The sequence below is a fragment of the Euprymna scolopes genome, chromosome 21, assembly GCF_053919585.1.
Source record: "Euprymna scolopes isolate OS-2025 chromosome 21, ASM5391958v1, whole genome shotgun sequence".
Taxonomy (NCBI): domain Eukaryota; kingdom Metazoa; phylum Mollusca; class Cephalopoda; order Sepiida; family Sepiolidae; genus Euprymna; species Euprymna scolopes.
Genome location: NC_136502.1, coordinates 11991341 through 12011918, shown reverse-complemented (window position 1 = coordinate 12011918; position 20578 = coordinate 11991341). Strand labels below are relative to the sequence as shown.

General features: G+C 35.9%; 1 protein-coding gene across 3 annotated transcripts in view; it reads left to right on the top strand.

Annotated features, from left to right (window-relative positions):
• The window catches only part of LOC145241990 (protocadherin beta-13-like), a 261801-nt gene extending 244063 nt beyond the window's left edge, over positions 1-17738 (top strand). For 2 of the 3 annotated variants that reach the window (XM_080104870.1, XM_080104869.1), the window contains exon 6: positions 16981-17738. In XM_080104870.1, coding sequence (XP_079960996.1) covers positions 16981-17597 — 617 coding nt within the window. In that variant the 3' untranslated portion in view covers positions 17598-17738. Of the gene's footprint in view, positions 1-1629; positions 1710-16980 lie in introns of all 3 variants that reach the window. The other variant, XM_080104871.1, reaches the window with a different exon arrangement.
• Positions 17739-20578: the final 2840 nt, after the last annotated feature.

Genomic DNA, 20578 nt, shown 5'->3' with positions numbered 1-20578 from the left:
ATAAAAGGCCAATCAAATGAGGTATAGTTTTTTTAAACAGTTGCATTAAATTTAGCTTAAATTATCAGTTTTTAAAAAAATTACAAGTGCGGACTTTCTTTTTGCCGGTGGTGTATATATGTATATATATCTTTATATATTCTTGGGAAGGCTTGGTGTTTGAGCATCGAAGCAATAGTGATGAGGAACCGATTGCGCTGGGTAGGTCATGTTGTTCGAATGGAAGATGTGAGGTTGCCTAAGCTGTTGTTTTACGGCAAGCTTAAGACTGGGAGACGTCCTTAAAGAAGTGCTTCAAGGATTGTATAAAAGAGGATCTTAAAGCTTTCAAGATTCCTGTTCAGAACTGGGAGATCCTGGCAAAATGTCGCCCCGAATTGAGGAGGCTAGTTAGAGGGGGGTCTGAAAGGTTTGTGAGAGAAAGAATCGATCATGCTGAACTCAAGAGAAGCCTTTGGAAAGGCAATGTGTCAGTTTTGCCATTGAATTGAAAAGTTCGAAAGGTGAGGCTTGTAATCACATGCTCCTCTCAAAAACGTCTTACATTAACCACAAAAAAAACGACATGCCATGAGCAAAGTGAGCAAAAAACGCAGTCAGAAGTGAAACAAGTTTCAACACACAACTTTGTCTGCCGCATGTGTGGCAGACTATGCAAGTCAAATGCTGGCCTGAAAAGTCATCTTCGGGCCCACAGATGTGGTTTGGATGGTTTGGGTTTCAGTGGAACCTCAATTTAGAGGCCATCTCATCAGACTGAATACTGTTCCTTTTTTCAGTCTGAAACATGTATGCACATATGTAACCAATAATGTTTGTATAATAAACAAACTATACACTTGCTCTGTCCTCCACCCAGCATTCTTTAATATACAAATGGGTTTTAGTGGATCTATGTCTAGGAAACCAAATTATACAACCGTCATATATATATATATATATATATATATATATATATATATATATATATATATATGTGTGTGTGTGTGTGTGTGTGTGTGTGTGTGTGTGTGTGTGTGTTATTTGTTTTTGTTTATGCAATACTTTTTAAATGAATTCAATTATTTATACGAAAGTGTATTTTTACCTACATGCGAGCTGGGAATAATTTTCCATTTTATCAATTTGGTACCCTCAAATGGGGAGCGGCAAATATATTGTTTTTAAAATATTATTATCCACTGACATGTGTTTCGTCGTCTACAACTCGTCAGAATGGCTGAATCTAGCGGGATCCACGACTGCTTGGATATATCGCAATTTACGTAGATGTTATTTGTTTTTGTTTTTACGTTACTTTTTTTAATAAATTTAATTATTTATACGAAAGTGCATTTTTACCTAAATGTGAGTTGGGAATAATTTTCCTTTTACCAATTTCCTCAAAACCTCTGGCCTTGGCGGAGGGGATGTTAAAACTTGATGTTATAGTTTCAATATCAATTTAGACACATTCGTCTTTATTATGGAGTGGACAAACTTGAGAAAAAAAAACACAATGAGAATTATTTTGTTTTAGACTTTTCGTGTTGTGGTTTATTTAAAAAAAAACATGAGTATTTGATTAAATTTTACTTGCATTAATTTTATGTAGTGTTATTTTTTTTGTTTTTTGTTTTTTTGGCATAGGCTACTTCATCAGAGGCCCCCAAACATTTTAGACAAACGACCCTTTTCATGGAATTCTTCATCTCTCATCAATTTCCCAGGCATGTACAACAATAATTATTGTCTCTATTTCTTTAAAGTTAGTATGTATATGTTTAGATATTTCTACGTCAACAATTATTATCAATTTTGGAACACAGCTGTTGACATAAGAATGGTTAATGTGCACTACAAGATGACTTCAATAAGTTTCCAGACTTTTTTTTTGTACAGGGACTTAAAATTGTAGACACTTGAAAATTCAGTATGTTATTGCCATGCATCTTATGAGTTGACTGACCAATTTTTATGATTTCAGGTTAAAATGAACAGCTACAGCAGGAATTAGAATGCACCCTACTTGTCACAGCTGGTGAATTTCAAAAATGCAATTTGGACGTTAGGGCATTTTAAAAGAATGATATGCAATACAATTATGTTTTCAATTTGGAAAAAAAAATGCCACATAAACGTACGGAATGCTTCAGACTGTTTTCAGACTAACTTGCATGAATCAAACATCAGTTTGTGAGTAGCATAAGAGGAGTCACTGAGGGAGAATGAGAGGTGCGGGAGGAGTAAGGAAGTTAAAACACCAGAGTTGATTGGTCAAATAAGAAATTTCGTGGATAAGGATTGTCGTATGTCTATAGACAATACGTGCACAATTTGATGTCAGTGTGACGAACAGTACACACAATTATTTGCAAGAAACTATAATCCAGACCTTGTTTCCTGTGACTTTTGGTTATTCCCTTAGCTCAAGAAAAACCTTAGAGGCTGTCGTTATGAGACAATTAAGGAGACGAAAGAAACTGTGATGAGTCTCTGACATACTCACACCAAAGGACTTTGATGGGGTCTTCCAGAAGTTGCTGGAATGGTGAAACAAGTGCATTGCAGCCGGAGAAGATTACTTCAAAGGGGATCAGGGATTCATGTGTGCACTATCAATATAAGCGCCCATACAAAAACATCTGGAAACTTATTTAAGCCACCTCATAGAATATTTAGGTGAACTCAGTTTTACACAGTACACACAATTTTACCACCTGACGAAGGCCAGAGGAAGTTGGCCGAAACGTTGTGCACCAATAAAAAGATAAGATGAGACTAATAGTCCGAAATAAAATAAAATTAACATACAATGCTCATCTCAAAAATAAAAAATTCCAATAAGGAATAATATATATATAAGTACACACAATTATTTGCAAGAAACTGAAGATTCAGAAGATTTGCTTGAATGTTCCATCCTTGTCACAGACTACTTGACCAAAATGGGCATCAAGACAGTTCCTCAGCCTCCCTATAATCCAGAACTTTTTTCCTGTGACTTTTGGTTATTACTTAGAGGCTGTCGCTATGAGACAATTGAGGAGACAAAATTAAGTGTGATGAGTCATTGACATGCTCACACCAAAGGACTTTGATGGGGTCTTCCAGAAGTTGCTGGAATGGTAAAACAAGTGCATTGCAGCCGGAGGAGATTACTTCAAAGGGGACCAGGGATTCATGTGTGCACTATCAATATAAGCGCCCATACAAAAACATCTGGAAACTTATTTAAGCAACCTCATAGAATATTTAGGTGAACTCAGTTTTACACAAATGGGGTGGAAGCCATGTGTGAAAATTTAGACTTTTGATTTTGTGGAAATTTTAACAGTGGATGTTAGATATTAATTAATAATTATTCCCTCAATTTCAGTTTCTTTTGGTTATTTTAATGGGGTTTCTTTGGGGCAAGGGCAAAATGTGGGTATCCCATGTAAAAATTCAAATATTTCAGATTTACATTAAACTTGATCCATAGTCATTAGCTACCATTAAACAAGATTTCTTGACTTTTAATTTCTTCTTAAGACACCTTTTAGATATTTTGTAGAACCAATGAATCTTTATCAAAATTGAAATTAGGGTTTTAGTCATGGTTTTAAAATTCATAAGTAGTCATAAAAGTATTGCACTACTGTTCTTCTTGAGGAATTTTATCCTGTGATAAGCATTCTCCTTTAGATATATACTAGCAGGATCCATGTACCGACATTGCCTGGTGGCAGTATGACACAAAGCTAAAATAGATACGGTACAAGTCCCCCCCCCAACAAAAAACAAAACAAAGAAAACTATGGTTATTAATGGGGCTATTGCCGGTCCTAAAAAATAGCTAGCACTAGCGGCCATGGCCAAAATAAAATGAGCTGACTTCCACTGTCGGACATTGTCTGCCAGTGATAGTCAGCAAAAGTTACTGGCTGTAATTGTCAGCACTGATGGTTACTGGCGAATAGTGCTGTTTGTGTGTTAAAGTGTTACATCTGTCAGGTCCTCAGTGAGTGACAGAGAAACCCTTCTAGACTGTCGTAGCTTATAATTTTTATTCTAATCAATAGTATTTAATTATTGTATATTTTGCCATAAAAAAAACTCTTGTGTCTGTTTGGTGCTTGGTTAGTAATGTAGAAATGCTTCTAGATTGAGGCAATTTTAATTTTTTACCAAATCATGAATGCTCTTCATTTAGGGTTGAGGGCTGGATTTTGCTCATACTAAAAATGAGCTTGTGCCAAACTGTGCCCTCATTGGGAGGCTTTCAAAGCTACACCTTTTTCTATATAGTAAGCAGTGCAAATAGAGAATTATGTGAGAAGATTTATAGATACCTATATGAAACATGTGCTATTAAAGTGTTGTGCTTCTACAAAATTTGAACCGATAGCATAAAAAAATTTGTCTATTAGTGATGAAGAAAGACAATTTTTCCTCCCATCAATAATGCACTTTATTTAGGGTCGAGGTCTGTATTTTTCTTATATTAAAATTAAGATTGTGTCTAACTGTGCCCTCGTGGGGAGGATTTCAACTCTACATATTTTCCATTTATTAAGTAGCACAAATATATATTACATTAAAAGACTTATTAATAGCTGTATGAAACATATTATTAAAAGTTTGTGCTTCTACATAATTTGAACCGATAGCATAAAATAACTATCGTTTAGAAATAGATAAATCATTCTAGACTGAAACACAGTTTTTTCCTCAATCAATAGTGCATTTTATTTAGGGTTGAGGACTGAATTTGTCTCATACAAAAAATGAGATTGTGTCTAACTGTGCCCTCGTGGGGAGGCTTTCAAAGCTACACCTTTTCCATATTGTAAGCAATCGATAAATACTTATAAATAGTTATGTGAAAAATCGTCAATTGAACGGTGACAAAAAAGAGATTTAAAAAAAATCGAACGCACCTTAATTCAATAACATTTTCGCATCATACAGAGGAGTAGAGCGACTATTAAAGAAAAGAAAGCAAATGGATGCAACTAAGAAATCCTAATAAAATTAATGCAATTTAGTTTTTAAAGAAATTATAAAAATATAAACGCAGATCACAATTTTTTTGTTAGCAATCCTATATTCTTAGAAGCAGGCAAATGTTTTTTGTAACGAGAAACGAAAAAGCGTTGCATTGTTCTTGAAAGTGGTGTCTATCTATTCGGAAATCGCGTATTCTTATATTCATTAATTTCGAGTAATCGTATGCTAACAGCCAATCAGAAGTAACTGTAAACTTGGCAAATGTAGGGGTTATTATTTCAAGGCGTGTTTTTTAAAGGACTAAAGTGAAATGCATGGAAAGAAAACTGAACACGGACGGTGTCGTATCAGAAGGTGTTCTCACAGTTTTCATGTGTCTTTCTCAGGAGACAATGGAGTTTTACACTTGATTAGTTCATTGCTGAATTGCAGTGTCAGTTGTGACCGTGCAAACCTATCCTGTATCGGCAGGTTTTGTTGCAGTTGCCACAGATGTAGGCGGTGTCTAGTTGTGAAAGCCCTATTGCAACCCTCTATCGTCTGTGCTCTCTTCCCCACTGTTGGTCTCTCTTCTCCTCTTTCCACTGTTGGTATCTCCTATCTCCTCTCTCTCCTCCTCTTTCTCCTCTCTCAACTGTTGCTCTCTCCTCTCCTCACTTCACTTGGAGCATGTGTGGGCAGATGTGGTCTTTAGTGATGGACTCCCAGCTTGTTCAGTTGATGCTTTTTTTAAATATAGATTATACCCCCTCTCCCGCTTTACAATCGTATTCAATTCATTTGTGGAAACAGATATTACAACATGCCATTCTCTTGTGAATCTTCGTTTTTGGTCCCCAAACAAAAGGAGGGTGGACCTGTAAATTCACCCTTGTCCGTTCGTCCGTTTGTCCGTTCGTCTGTCCGCCCTTTTCTCAATAACTACGCCTTGAAATTTTTAAAAAATTTTGCACAAACATTAAACATGATATGAGTAAAAAAGTAACAGAACGGATTTTCTGGGAAAACTCCGGTTGCCCCCCTAGGGGTGCCTTTTGGGTGAAAATTGCTAAAATTGACACTTTTGTGCTTATTAAAAAAAATTAATGCCTTTGATTTTTATAAAACTTTCTGAAAAGTTGTAACTAACTGATTTCTATATAATTTTGTTTGCCTATACTTCACGATAACTCTTGAGTGTGCCCCAGGGCTCTTTTAGGATTAATAAAAACACTCCATTTTTGGGACTATGTTACCATATTTGTCCAAAATTTTCTTTATATGTCTATTTAGCAGTTTTGCATGGTGCTGAACTCAAATTTAAATATGTTAAAGCCTTGTGGACTTTTTGGGCTAAATAGGTTGGGGGTAAATGATGGACTTGGTCATTTCTTTTTTGCATGGTGCAGAACTCAAATTTACATATGTTGACGCCTGAAACTGTACTGTTTGTTCATGTTCACCAGGATTTTACGCCCCCCCCCCTGGAGACTTTTGGGGCTAAATGGGGGGGCAAATGCTGAACTTAGTCATTTTTTTATGCTTCAGGGAACATAAGGATCTGCTATTTGGGATCATGTCTAACAGAGGATTGTGAAGAGTTAAGCAGCAAGATGTTTGTTCACATTATATTTAAACTTCTGTTGGTTAATACAGTCAAGGAAATGGGGAATGAATTCAAAAGTCTATCAGTCTGAGGAAGAAACTATTACAGTAGAAAGTTTTTTCGACTTTTATGGACCTCAACAGCGAAGGGAATTTTGCTACTTGTCAGATTAATCGAGTACATGTATGTTGAGAGGAGACACAAGTGCTGAGTTCATCAGAACACATTCCATTAATGTACTTATAAAATAGGCACAGGAATGTTACATTGCAGTGATGGGACAGAGGTTGGTGCTTGGCCGATAGTGCCAAGATTTGAGACTCTTTTTTGAAACCTGTCTAATAGGCAAAGACTAGCAGTAGATGCACTCGACCATCTATGGCAACAATACTCCATGCATAGGCGACTGATGGTTTTGTAAAGATATAAAATGCTTTCTGGTGTGAGTAATTTTCTAGCATGGTAGAGGGAGTTTACCTTCTTAGCAGCAGCCTTGCCAATGTCCTCAATGTATTTGTTTCAATTCATGTTGCCTGTAAATGTTAAGCCGAGTGGTTTGATTGATGGGCTTTCAGGCAGTGTTATTTGTCATGGTAATTGGTAATTGAGAATTTTTTTTTTCTAATTATTAAAGGAAATGATTAGCTCTATAATTGCTATTCTGTTTTGCTTAAAACAAAAACAGACAATAAAGATTAATTTAATATAATGATACTTGCTTGTCAGTTTATCAAAATTTTTTTTTTGCCAATGAAAATATTTTGTCATGAGATAAAAATAAATTGTGTGTTACATATTTAATGCTAAACATAAAAATCCTTTGTGAGAGGTAAAATTACTGTATTTGTTGTTGTTTTTGCATTTGAGAAACGTCAAAAAATATTTCTATGCAATTTGCATTCATTGATTAAATTATATTTACATTATTGGATTTTTTGTATTATGTTTCTGAATTTTTTAGATGAGGTTTGGTTAGTCATATTATTTACTCTTCTTCTTGCGTGTCATTTCGATAACATTTCGGTCCATCCAGCCATCTTGAGATGTATCTTGTCGAACTCGATACACCTGAAAAAGATCAAAGGTTATATCGACCGAAACGTTGCGAAAATAACATTCAAAGTTGAGAACAGTAGTCCGAAGCATCCCAAAAATACAAAAATATTGGCACTTCTTAATATAACAAAGTAACTACAGCGAATATCCGTTTCATGTTATCTGATTCAGAATCGTCATTGTGTAAAGAAGTAATATTTCCCATTTTAGTAATAACAAACAAGTAGTTTTTTTGTTTGTTTAAATTTTTAAATTGTTGAAGTCAAGTTGGAAATGTAATGAATAAAATGTCCAAGAAATTTTAGTCCCATTATCGAATTGTGCTTCCATTTATTTTTACAAGGTTCAAATCTGAAATTTTATTATTGATTCCTATTTAAAAAAATAACTTGCTCTCAAATGTGTTATAAATCACATTAATGTGTTAGCTGTTGAAAATAAATCTTGAACGAAGTTGCGCTTCGATATCAATTTGGCAATGTCACTAAATAGCGTTTCACTCGATCTTGGTTTTTGATCACAAGGTCAAGGCTGCTACTTGGTCTACGAAATTGCAAGTGGCAGCCATGTTGATTTTTTACTCAATCAATGTTTACACATTTTATTCTTGCATTTCTCGAGTTTCGATGGGCAAAATAAATTAACTTTTTACACGAAGTGACTCCTCATGCAATAACGGTTAGGAGAAGAAACATCTTTAATGCCTTATTTTTCTCATGTGACCCGTAAACAATATTTGATGACATTACCATAATTTTTGTACGTTTTTAATCATTTTTTCGATGAATAATTATATTTTGTCCAATGTTTTGATTTAATTATTATTGATTTCATTATGATTATTTTTTTTTTTACCGGAAATTGACAATTACGTTTGTAAGTATTTTTCACTTGTTTAAAGCTTGTATCTTAAGCCATACACAGTGAAAATTGGCCTTACGTACAAAACAAGACTTTTTTTAATTCCTACAGAACATTAAATGGTCATACATAATTCAGGGACAAATTTTTCTACCAAAAATAAATTTGGTACTATTGTTTATGTTTTTGCAAATACAGTGTGGAACGATAAATTTATCACCCTAAAGAAACAGCACTACAGTTTTATTTTAAAACTTTTATTCAAAAAATCAGGTAACTTGATTATCAATTCAGGTAACTTGATTATTATTAGTAGAGCTAACATCTATACAATGTAGCTGCCTTCAGCCTCAATCACTGCCATGATACAGGCCCGGAACTGGGAACATTCCTTCTCCACAAACGCCAGTGAGAGCTCAGCAAATACTCGGCTGAGAGTGGCAATCAAGCTAGATTTGGTGTTGTGGGAGGTCATGTTGGTGATGTTTTCGACATATAACTAAAGGAAGTAGTCCAGAAATGTTTCTTCTCTCGAAGGGTTCGGATCGGGAAAGGAGGGGGGCAGTGTTAGCAGGGTACAAAGTCAGAACATTCCTTCTGAAGCTAAACCAGAGTCTCTTTGCACTTGTGGGTCGGTGCCGAGTCCTGCTGCCACACCCAGGATCTGCCAGCGGTCACCCGATTGGACCATGGGATCACCACACTCTTCAATACATCCAGGTACACTTTGGTGTTGACTTTCAAGCTGACTTTGAAGTTGTGAGGTAGTATGATGTCACTCTCACTTGAAACCACACCAAAGACCATATCCATGACAGGAAACTTTGTTTTCATCACCCTGGGCACATCCCTGTGATTCATGGCAATCAAGCGATGCATTTTGAGGGTGTTGGCAATGGTCCTGTTGTCATAATTTCGACCAGTAGAGAGCATGAGTTGTACAGCAGTGCATCTTTGAACTCGCTCATTGAACATTCTGTTATTTTTAGACATGATAGATAGCTCATATCATTCTTGGAAGTTGCATAGAACTGGCCAACTAGTAGATGGTCTGCAAAAAAAAAAAAAAACGATTTTCATCAAACGGAAATGGAATCATGTCGTCTTTTCTAGAGCGACAATTTCATCGTTCCACTCTGTATCTGTATACCTGCATTAAATGTTTTGAGATACAATGAAGATAAAAGATAAAAAATTTGATGAGGTAATTTTACTTTTTGACTTGCGTTATATGTATTTTGTATCTTTTTTGTTTTACTCACGTCCACCCCCCTAACAAGGCATATTGCCACTTGGACATAAGAGACTATTATTTGGGACCATGCCTAGGAAAGATGTTGGTTTACATTACATTTAAACTTCTGCATATCAGTACAGTCAGGGAAGCAGGTAGCAGGAACGGAATTTCAAAGTCCAACTGTTCGAGGAAAGAAACTATTAGAGTAGAAAGCTTTCTGGCATTTAGGGACTTCAATAGTGAAGGGGTGTGATTTTGTTGCTAAGCAGGGTTTGTTAGGGATATGTACGTTGAGGAGACACAAGTGTAACGAGCTCATCAGAGCACATTCCATTAGAATACTCGTGAAACAGGCACAGGGGGGGGGCAACACTGCGGGGATGGGACAGGGGTTGGAGCTTAGTTGACAAAGTGGGACTTATTAGATTGAAGACTCTTTTTTAGACCCTATTTAAGAGGGAGAAACTAGTGGTAGATGCACCAGCCCAGATGTGGCAACAATACTCCATGCATGGACGAATGGTGGCCTTGTAGCGGTACATGATACTCTCAGGTGTAAGTAGTCTTCTAGCTCGATAAAGGGATTGTGATCTCTGCTTTTTCAAAAAAGGTGTGCCATCTGTATTTTGTCTCCTACATGAAAGGATTGCTTGGGTGAGTTGTAATACCACACAATAACAAGTGATATCAGTTCATTTAATAACGAAAGTCAAAACTTTGAGTTTCAACTAAAAGTAATATTATCTAATGGTCATGTTAATATTACTAACATATATTACTTCATTATTACATAAACGATTTACATTCATAATCCGTCATTATCAGATATTTTTAAGCAGTTACCTCCCCTGCTACCATAAAAACTCGTCTGTTTATTATTTAAGTAAAACTTGCAATTTCCCATTTTCATTAATAATTAATTTTTTATTTTATCATTTTTTTTGTAATTTTTGGATATGTTGCTAATTTTGACATGACAATTTAGTAGATAACATTGCCTTCAATTGACATCTACAGCAACATATCAAAGGCTGTAAATGACAAAGTTCTCTCTGATTCTCTCTCCTCCGATCTCGACCGCGTGGTTCAGTGGGGGAAGACGTGGCGGGTTACCTTTAATGCATCTAAAACCAAACTCCTATCCTTACATCATCAGCGCTCTGATCCCCATCTGGCATAAATTGGGATGGATGGCTCTCGTCTGGGAGAGGCCCCGTGTTTTGACAAGCTTCTGGGTTTGACCTTTACTCCTGATCTGAAATGGAACACATACATCAAGTCTGTTGCCAAGGATGCTGGAAAGATGGTGGGATCCTTCTACCACTCCAGAAGATATCTCACTACTGATGCAATTATCTATCTATATAAAAGCCAAGTACGTCCAAGGATGGAATACTGCTGCCATATCTGGGCAGGAGCTGCTAAAAACAGCCTATCCTGCCTTGACAGAGTACAAAATAGACTTTGTGGCTTAGTGGGGGATGCCCTTTTCTCTACCCTGCAACCTCTCTCCCACAGAAGAGACGTTACGAGCCTATCCTTGTTTTATCGTTATTTCCATGGCAGGTGCTCGTCTGAACTCCAATCTCTCATCCCCCCTCGCCAATCTTTCACGAAAAACACCCGTCTAGCTGAATCCACTATGAAAAATTTCCCCCACTCTTTATCTGTGCCTAAATCAAAACGTGGATTCCATGAACAAAGCTTCTTTCTTAGAACTGCACGCCTGTGGAACTCTGTTCCGTCTGCCTGCTTCCCACCTGACTACAACTGGGATGTCTTCAAGTCCAACGTTAACAAATTCCTAATGAACCGCCCCCTTAAGTTAACACTTCATCAAATCTCCATACTAACGTACTGTACTTACAATAACCCTTATCCCTGAGTGGCTTCCGGCCTTGATAAGTGGTGACCACCATGTAAAAAAAAAAAATATTTCGAAATAGGATGGCACTTTTTTCCCCTGTCAGTGCAGTGGATAGAAGCATTGAATCCTTACGGTTCCAGGTGAGATTGCGGTTTCAATCCTACTCAAAGCAGGTCAGATGTTTAGGTTGCAAAAACGGGGTGAAACCACGACAACCATGGAAAGTAGTAATTACTGGGAATACAGTTACGAGATTCAGCATTCCTATCCAGCCACGGTTTATCACCTGAAGAAGGTTAGAGGATGAGTTGGTCGAGATTTAGTAAACCAACCATAAAGATGAAGATAACAGTACGCAAATAAATAAATACAGGACGACACTTTTTTGAAATATTGTTAAGTGAATATTTAAATTTTTTTAGAAAGCCAAAACAAGATATATATTTTTTTAGATATTGCCACGTGAGCCGCATGCTTGCACTTAAAGACATTAAAACTGTCCAGTTAACATCCCTCTGAACTACCACCAAGAGAGATTATTACATCCCCATGAAAAAAGATTAAACAAAAAGAAATCGTTTGAAAAGGGTTCATTCCAACCGAAAGTTTGCTTAATATCTTTAAATATCTATTTAAAGAAAATATATCTGGTTTTCTAAAAAATAAAACTAAATATTTAATTTTTCGATTTTCGTTATTTGAGGTTCCTTCAATAAGTTTCCAGACTTCTTTTATTGATAGTACACACATAAAACTCTACTCCCCTTCGAAGTAATCTCCACCGGCTGCAATGTACTTGTTATACCGTTCCAACAACTTCTGGAAGGCCCCATGGAAGTCTCCATGTGTGAGCGTGTCAGTTACTCTCATCACAGCCTCTTTCGTCTCCTCAATTTTTCTCATAACGACAGCCTCTAAGGTTTTCCTTGAGCTTAAGGAGTAACCAAAAGTCACAGGGAGCAAGGTCTGGACTATAGGGAGGGTGAGGAACTGTCTTGATGCCCATCTTGGTCAAATAGTCTGTGACAAGGATGGAGTTGTGGACTGGCGCATTCGCGTAAATCTTCTACAAATAATTGTGTGTACAGTTCCCACACTGTGAACTTATTGTCTTTATAGAGCTACGACGATCCTTATTCATGAAATTCTTTATTTGGCCAATCAACTTTGGTGTTCTGACTTCCTTACTCCTCCCACACCTCTCATCATTTCTCACAGAGTCCCAGCTTTTCTTGAATCTCTTATGCCACTCCAAAACTGATGCTCGATTCATGCAAGTTGGTCTGAAAGCAGTCTGAAGCATTCCATATGTTTCTGCGGCATTTTTTTTTTCAAGTTGACAATATAATTTTATTGCATATCGTTCTCCTAAATTATCGTCACCTCCAGATAGGATTTTTGAAACTTATCAGCTGTGACAATCAGGCTTTAGTAGGGTGCATTCCAATTCCTGCTATAACTGTTCATTTGAACCTGAAATCATAAAAATTGGTTAGTCATCTCAGAACTGCACGCCTGTGGAACTCTGTTTCGCTTGCCTGTTTCCCTCGCGACTTCAACCTGGATGTCTTCAAGTCCACCACAAACAAATTCCTGATGAACCGCCCCCCCCTAAGTAATGACACCTTATCAATTCTCCAATACTATTGCTACACTATCCCATTGATTACTGTACACACAATAACCCTTATCCCCGAGTGGCCATTGGGCCTTGATAAGTGGTGAACTCCATGTAAAAAAAAAAAAAAGCAATAACATATTGAATTTTCAAGAGTCTATGACAATTTTAATGCCTGTACAAAATGTCTGAAACCTTTTTATTACGGGACCTGGATTATTCCAAACAAGCAACATTTTCATTGTTTTTATGAATTCAGAAAAAACATGAGCCGTGGTATCAATTGTCCATACCCGCATATGTTCAAACTTTACCCAAGCTGGAGGTGGGGTGGGGGGACCTAGCAGCAGTTATTGATGTGTTGTAGTCGAGCCAGCAAAAAGAGCACCAGCTTGTCACATTTCTAGTCCATGATGTTACAGACATATGAGATCTACCTGTACCACCCCTCAACATATAATAATATTATTTACTAACAGGGAGTGGGAAACTCTTATCAAGGTCTGATGTCACTCGAGGATAAGGGTTAATTTGTGTCAGGAGGCCGGTGAGACAATGCCGTGAATGGTGGAACTTAGTATTCGTTTATTTAAGATGGTGGCTCAACTGAACTTGTTCAGGTTAAACTTGAAAACGGCAATGTTATAGTTAAGTGGGATGCAGCTCCATAGTATAAAAGAACAGGACTACCGGAGAAGTAATTTATTTTCATCAATAACAATTGATTTCATAATGTTCTCACGTACAAGGTAAATCTTATTGTAAAACTTGAAACAACTTAAGGTAAAAAAGTTTTGAAAAATTATGCGAGTTAGAAAACATGCAAGATAAGATTTACTTTAAAAAGTAAATTAATCCTTTCTCTCTCTCTCTATCTCTCTCTCTCTCTGTCTCTCTCTGTCTCTCTCTCTGTCTGTCTGTCTCTCTCTCTCTCTCTGTCTCTCTGTCTGTCTGTCTCTCTCTCTCACTCTTTCTCTCTCTCTCTCTCTCTCTGTCTCCCTCTGTCTCTGTCTCTGTCTCTGTCTCTCTCTCTCTCTCTCTCTCTCTCTCTCTCTCTCTCTCTCTCTCTTAAATCTGTAAATGGTAGTAAAAAGTGAATCTTTGGTTAATTTTCAGCAGTCTTGTAACTCTCACTTCTTTTAGTCCTCACATTACATTAGCAATGTTTCTGACAAAAGGGGAAGAATTGCTGATTTCTGGATTAAAATCTATCCATCTAATATTAGTTTTTGCCATTGAAGTAGTAATTTTGACGATTTTTTTTTAAGTTCCTTACATCAAGTGGCTTCATCTCTTGTCTGGAGTGATTTCCATAAAAAAATAAAGAAAAATTTAGAATCCGTGTTGTCATAAATTAATTCTTACTTCATTCACCCATTATTAAGAACAAGGGATCTAATTTTAATGCATAGAAAACCAAGTTTCCCTCTTTTCATCATAATCACTGTGAGCCCTATCATGCCATAATTGAAATGAATGGCTTTCGTCTTGGGGAAACTCCATCTCCTGACAAGCTTCTGGGACTGCCCTTCACTCATGATCTGAAATACATACATATACATCAAATCTGTTGCCAAAGTCGCTGGAAAAATGGTTGGCGCATTCTTCCGTTCCAGTAGGTACCTCACTGCCGATGCAATCTAATATGTATAAGGGCCAGGTATTGTTGCCACATCTGGGCAGGCACTGCTCGACGCACCCTATCTATTGATAGAGTTCAAAATCAGCTTAAAAACCTAATAGGTGATGCCTTTTTCTCTCCCTTGCAATCTCATTCCCACGGAAGAGACGTTGCAAGTCTTTGTTCAATCGCTATTTTCATAGCAATTGCTCGAACTCCAATCGATGGTCCTCTCCTTGCCAAACGTTCACAAAAAGTATTTGACTAGCTACAACCAGTACATATGATTTCCCCCAATCACTATCTGTGCCTAAATCTAAATGCAAATTCCATGAGCAAAATTTTTTTCCCAGGACTGCCCACCTTTGGAACACTGTTCGATTAGCCTGCTTTTCAGTAGAGTACAATATGGTAACCTTCAAATCCAATGTAAACAAGTTCTTGTTGAGCCATCCCCATAAATAATCAAATTCTACCCAATTGGCGATTACAACACTACCACCTTACATTCATTAACTCTTATCCTCGAGTGACCTTCGGGCTTTGATAAGTGATGACTCCCAATTAAAAAAGGGTAAAAAGAAGAGTCTATTAAATTACACAAAGAATTAAAAATTATGAGCTTAAAGAAACCTGAACATGACCAAAGAAATATCAACCAAAAACTTAATTTAATTTCTTCTTTTTTTTTGATGTGTTTGAAGCATGTGGGCATGCAAGTTTCTCATTTTTTTTACATTGTTCTTTTTTACATATTTTTTTACATATTTCTTTTACATACTTTTTTTATTTTTTACATCGTCCTTTGCATCATTTTTTACATAGTTTTTTTACATAGTTCTTTTTACATAGGCCTTTGCATAATTTTTTACATAGTTTTTTTACATAGTTTTTAACATAGTTCTTTTTTACATAGTCCTTTGCATCATTTTTTACATAGTTTTTTTACATAGTTCTTTTTACATAGGCTTTTGCATAATTTTTTACATAGTTTTTTTTACATAGTTTTTAACATAGTTCTTTTTTACATAGTCCTTTGCATAATTTTTTACATAGTTTTTTTTACATAGTTTTTAACATAGTTCTTTTTTACATAGTCCTTTGCATCATTTTTTACATAGTTTTTTTACATAGTTCTTTTTACATAGGCCTTTGCATAATTTTTTACATAGTTTTTTTACATAGTTTTTAACATAGTTCTTTTTTACATAGTCCTTTGCATCATTTTTTACATAGTTTTTTTTTACATTGTTCTTTTTACATAGGCCTTTGCATAATTTTTTACATAGTTTTTTTTACATAGTTTTTAACATAGTTCTTTTTTACATAGTCCTTTGCATCATTTTTACATAGTTTTTTTTACATAGTTCTTTTTACATAGGCCTTTGCATAATTTTTTACATAGTTTTTTTTACATAGTTTTTAACATAGTTCTTTTTTACATAGTCCTTTGCATCATTTTTACATAGTTTTTTTACATAGTTCTTTTTACATAGGCCTTTGCATAATTTTTTACATAGTTTTTAACATAGTTCTTTTTTACATAGTCCTTTGCATAATTTTTTACATAGTTTTTTACATAGTTTTTTTTTACATAGTTCTTTTTACATAGGCCTTTGCATAATTTTTTACATAGTTTTTTTTACATAGTTCTTTCTTTTTTTTACATAGTCCTTTTTTATATAGTTCTTTTTTTAAAAAGTTTTTTGCATCATTTTTGTATTCTGCAAAATCTTTCAAGTTTCACTGATTGAACAGCAAAGGGCAGACAAGGCAGTGTTGTATCTTATGGTCCTCCCTTCCATATTCACAGATGATTGAATCTATTTTGTAGTCTCATCTGGTCATAGCAGCTTTTGATTGCCCCACTCCTGTTCTCAGGTGGTTCAGTGTTTTCCATTGAAACTAGAACCAGTAGGAAGGCTCTCAGAAGAGAAGATTCCGATATCAGCAGGAGGGGTACATTCTCTAGCCATCTCATCAATAGCTGTAGTTTGATCTCTTGCTGAGATGTCACTAGGAGTTTGACATGACTGAGGAAGATTTTCCTTGACTGAAGTCATTAGTTCACGTTCATGAAGGAGATAGGGTTCATCACGAACTATCATCTGTCTATTATCGTTTTATACAATTTAAATCCTAAAATAATATTTATCTTTTCCAGATCAATACAGTTCCCATTATTCTTTGGCCCGCATACCATGGAGCGAGTACAACTCATTCGTGAAGCCGATAAAACAGAGATTCTCCTGTCCAGCCGACTCCCGGACATCTCCACGGAATTCATACAAAACAAACGTTGGTCAGATTACACACACTACTACCACCACCACTACTAGTCGATGGACCGGTCTTAAGTCGGTCAAGTTGGACTCTGGTACTCACTCTTTGCCCTGTAACCTGAGGGAAATCAGAACCTATTCAACGTTCAACCCGCAACAATTTCTACCTTTACCGCAACTACCGTGTACAAAAAAAGAAGAAAATGTCAGAAAACGTTCAGAAGAAACTTTCCCTGCGTCACTCCCAAAATTCTATGTCCTAAAAAGAAATTCTCCAGGACAATTATGGCTGCCTGATTCCGAGTTTTTAGAAAATTCCAAATTTCCCCTGCCGCTGGGAAAGTATTATATTCTCAAGTCAGACTTGAAGCATCCTCCACACATACTAATGCCAAAGCAATTTCAAGAGAAAGATTATCCTCCCCAATGGCTAGAACATTCAGAACTTTTTGAAGAGTCAATGCTTACGAAGTGTTACATCTTAGAGAAGGATTCCTGAAATTATAGACCAAATACAGCTTGGATTTTTGTTTGGATGTTTGGGATGAGGATTAATTGTTTGGATGCTTGTGATGAGGGTTAATTGTTTCCATTTTCAGACTATTGTTCTCAGCAACATTGATATTTATATTTATACTATATTTCGAACGATTCACTCTCCGGCTTTCTTCACGTGTGTTTTTTCCTAACAGTGCTGTTTTTATTCTGAGTTTAAATATAAGTAGTGTTGTGTGTGTGTGTGATGGCAATGATTCTTACATAGTTAAGTCATAATAGGACGAATAAAATTAATTCCTTAAAACTAATAGTTTTGCACCATTTTTATAAGAAGATTAAAAGCTACTAAACCATAAGTCTAGAACCCTTATCCTAATTTTAATTAAAATCCATTATATGATCATAACCAAGGATTTCCACCCTCTTTGCCTAAACTAAAAATAGTTCACATTATGGTCTCTTACGCATGGCAGCTGTGTTCTAAAATCCATGGTCTTGGGTATGGCCTTAAAAGATAGATATTCAGTTGTGAGACCCCCATTTGAGGCCTGTGGAGAATGTGTAGTTGCCCCTTAGTTACCATTGCTCCCAGATCCTTTTGGCCCAGAGTGGTAAGATGTTTCATGGTATTTGGTGTTACTAGATCTGGTTGTCTGAAGATACTGGCTTCTTGACCAAAAATGCTGCAAACATTGATGTTATAGTTTTTATCCTTTCCTTTTGTAAAACTCAATCATGTTCTGTAAAGTCAAAAATAAAAACAATTTTCTTCTACAAAACAATCAAACCAAACACGATGAATAAATATTTGAAGATATAAACAACTTGAAGAATAAAAGATTTTTTTCCACAAAAATTACTGGATTCAGCATTAAATCACCCCCAAATGGTTGATATGCCGTTAAACAACCAACCAACAAACCAACCAACCAACCAAAATCGATAATGATCGGTTAATTAGTTCAGGAAAATATCTCGTACATACAGTGATGATCATATTTATTGGCACGGTAAAATAAAAGTTAAATTTTGTCTAATAAATTCTAAAAAAGGGATTAAATTAAAGAAAATAACAAAGTATATTATGTATTTTTAACTGGCCTTTCCGATGCAGCAATCGGATTTTAGAAAAAATAAATAACAAAGGAACAACAAACATAATTGCAAAAAACCCTTGTTCAAAATTATTGGCACGGCTTTGTTTTTCTTTTAGTATCAGTATAATATCAATCAATTTCCGGTTTACGTGCTTTCTGAACTTTTTTATAGCCATATTATGCTTGTTTAACGCTAATTCAGTGAATAATTTTTTTCAGATAATTTTTAGATAGCGATTTATTTAAACTATTATAAGTGACTAAATTATAATTTTCAATCGCCATGGTTAAAACTAAGGGACACAGCGAAGACGTCAGGAAGCTTGTTGTAGCATGCCATACCAATGGGGAGGGCTATGATAAGATTTCAAAGAAGCTAAACCTTCCCAAATCCACTGTTAGAGCCATAATAAACGAGTTCAAATCGCAAGGCCACGTTATGAGTTTAGAGGGTAGAGGGAGAAAAAGGATTCTTTCCCCAAGAGATGAACGGAAAATTGTTCGACAAGTAAAACAAAACCCAAGGATCTCTGTTGGGGAGATTGTTGATGAACAGAGCACCTCTGGAGTGAATGTATCTCGACATACAGTTGGTAGAGTTTTGAAGAGAGCTAGTTTAAAAGCATGTCGTCCGAGAAAGACTCCCTTATTGAAGCCTATGCATCTGAAAGCAAGGCTAGCCTTTGCAAAACGTCATATTGATAAAAATGTTGCATTCTGGAAACGTGTTCTATGGACTGACGAAACGAAAATAGAGTTATTTGGCCATAATAAAGTGTCTTATATTTACAGAAAATCTGGCGAAGCTTTCCTGCCTAAGAACACCATACCCACAGTGAAGCACGGTGGAGGCAGTTTGATGTTTTGGGGATCTTTTGCTGCCTCTGGACCAGGGCGACTTGTTAAGGTCACAGGTAGCATAAAAAAGGAAGATTATGTTAAAATATTGGATGAAAACCTGAAAGACTCTGCTAAAGAGCTCTCACTTGGTCGTCGTTGGTGGTTCATGCAAGATAATGACCCAAAGCATTCGGCTAAACTGACTAAGAAATGGCTTGAGGACAATCATATTAATGTTTTGGAGTGGCCATCACAAAGCCCAGACCTTAATCCAATTGAAAATTTATGGAGAACATTAAAATTGAGGGTAATGCAAAGGAAGCCTAAGAATCTTATTCAATTGGAGGATTATTGTCAGGAAGAGTGGGCTAAAATTACTACTGAAGAGTGCAACAACTTGGTTGTAAACTATGAAAAGCGACTGAGGAAGGTAATCAAGGCCAAAGGCTATACAATTGATTATTAAATAAATCGTGCCAATAATTTTGAACAAGGGTTTTTTGCAATTATGTTTGTTGTTCCTTTGTTATTTATTTTTTCTAAAATCCGATTGCTGCATCGGAAAGGCCAGTTAAAAATACATAATATACTTTGTTATTTTCTTTAATTTAATCCCTTTTTTAGAATTTATTAGACAAAATTTAACTTTTATTTTACCGTGCCAATAAATATGATCATCACTGTATATAAACATATACAAATATCTAACTTTATATAAATAGAAATATAAAAAAAATTCATATGAAGTTATGATTTAGTAATTTGCTTGGGTTTGTTTCCCGAATAGAATCAGATATTCAGAGGAGCGACAACGTGAAAGTTGCCAACATTCCTCAGGGAAGCTGTGCTATGGATCTGATAAGGCTCAAACATAATACATGGTCATCAATATGTGCCAGCATCCACTTCACCATAGTTATCTCTTTGCTAAACTGATGAGTATTTACTAACCCTAACCCCAATCCTAACTCATACACAGCTTGATGAAACAATACTATAGCCTATAATACTAACTTACTTATTAATCATAATATTTAGATTTTTT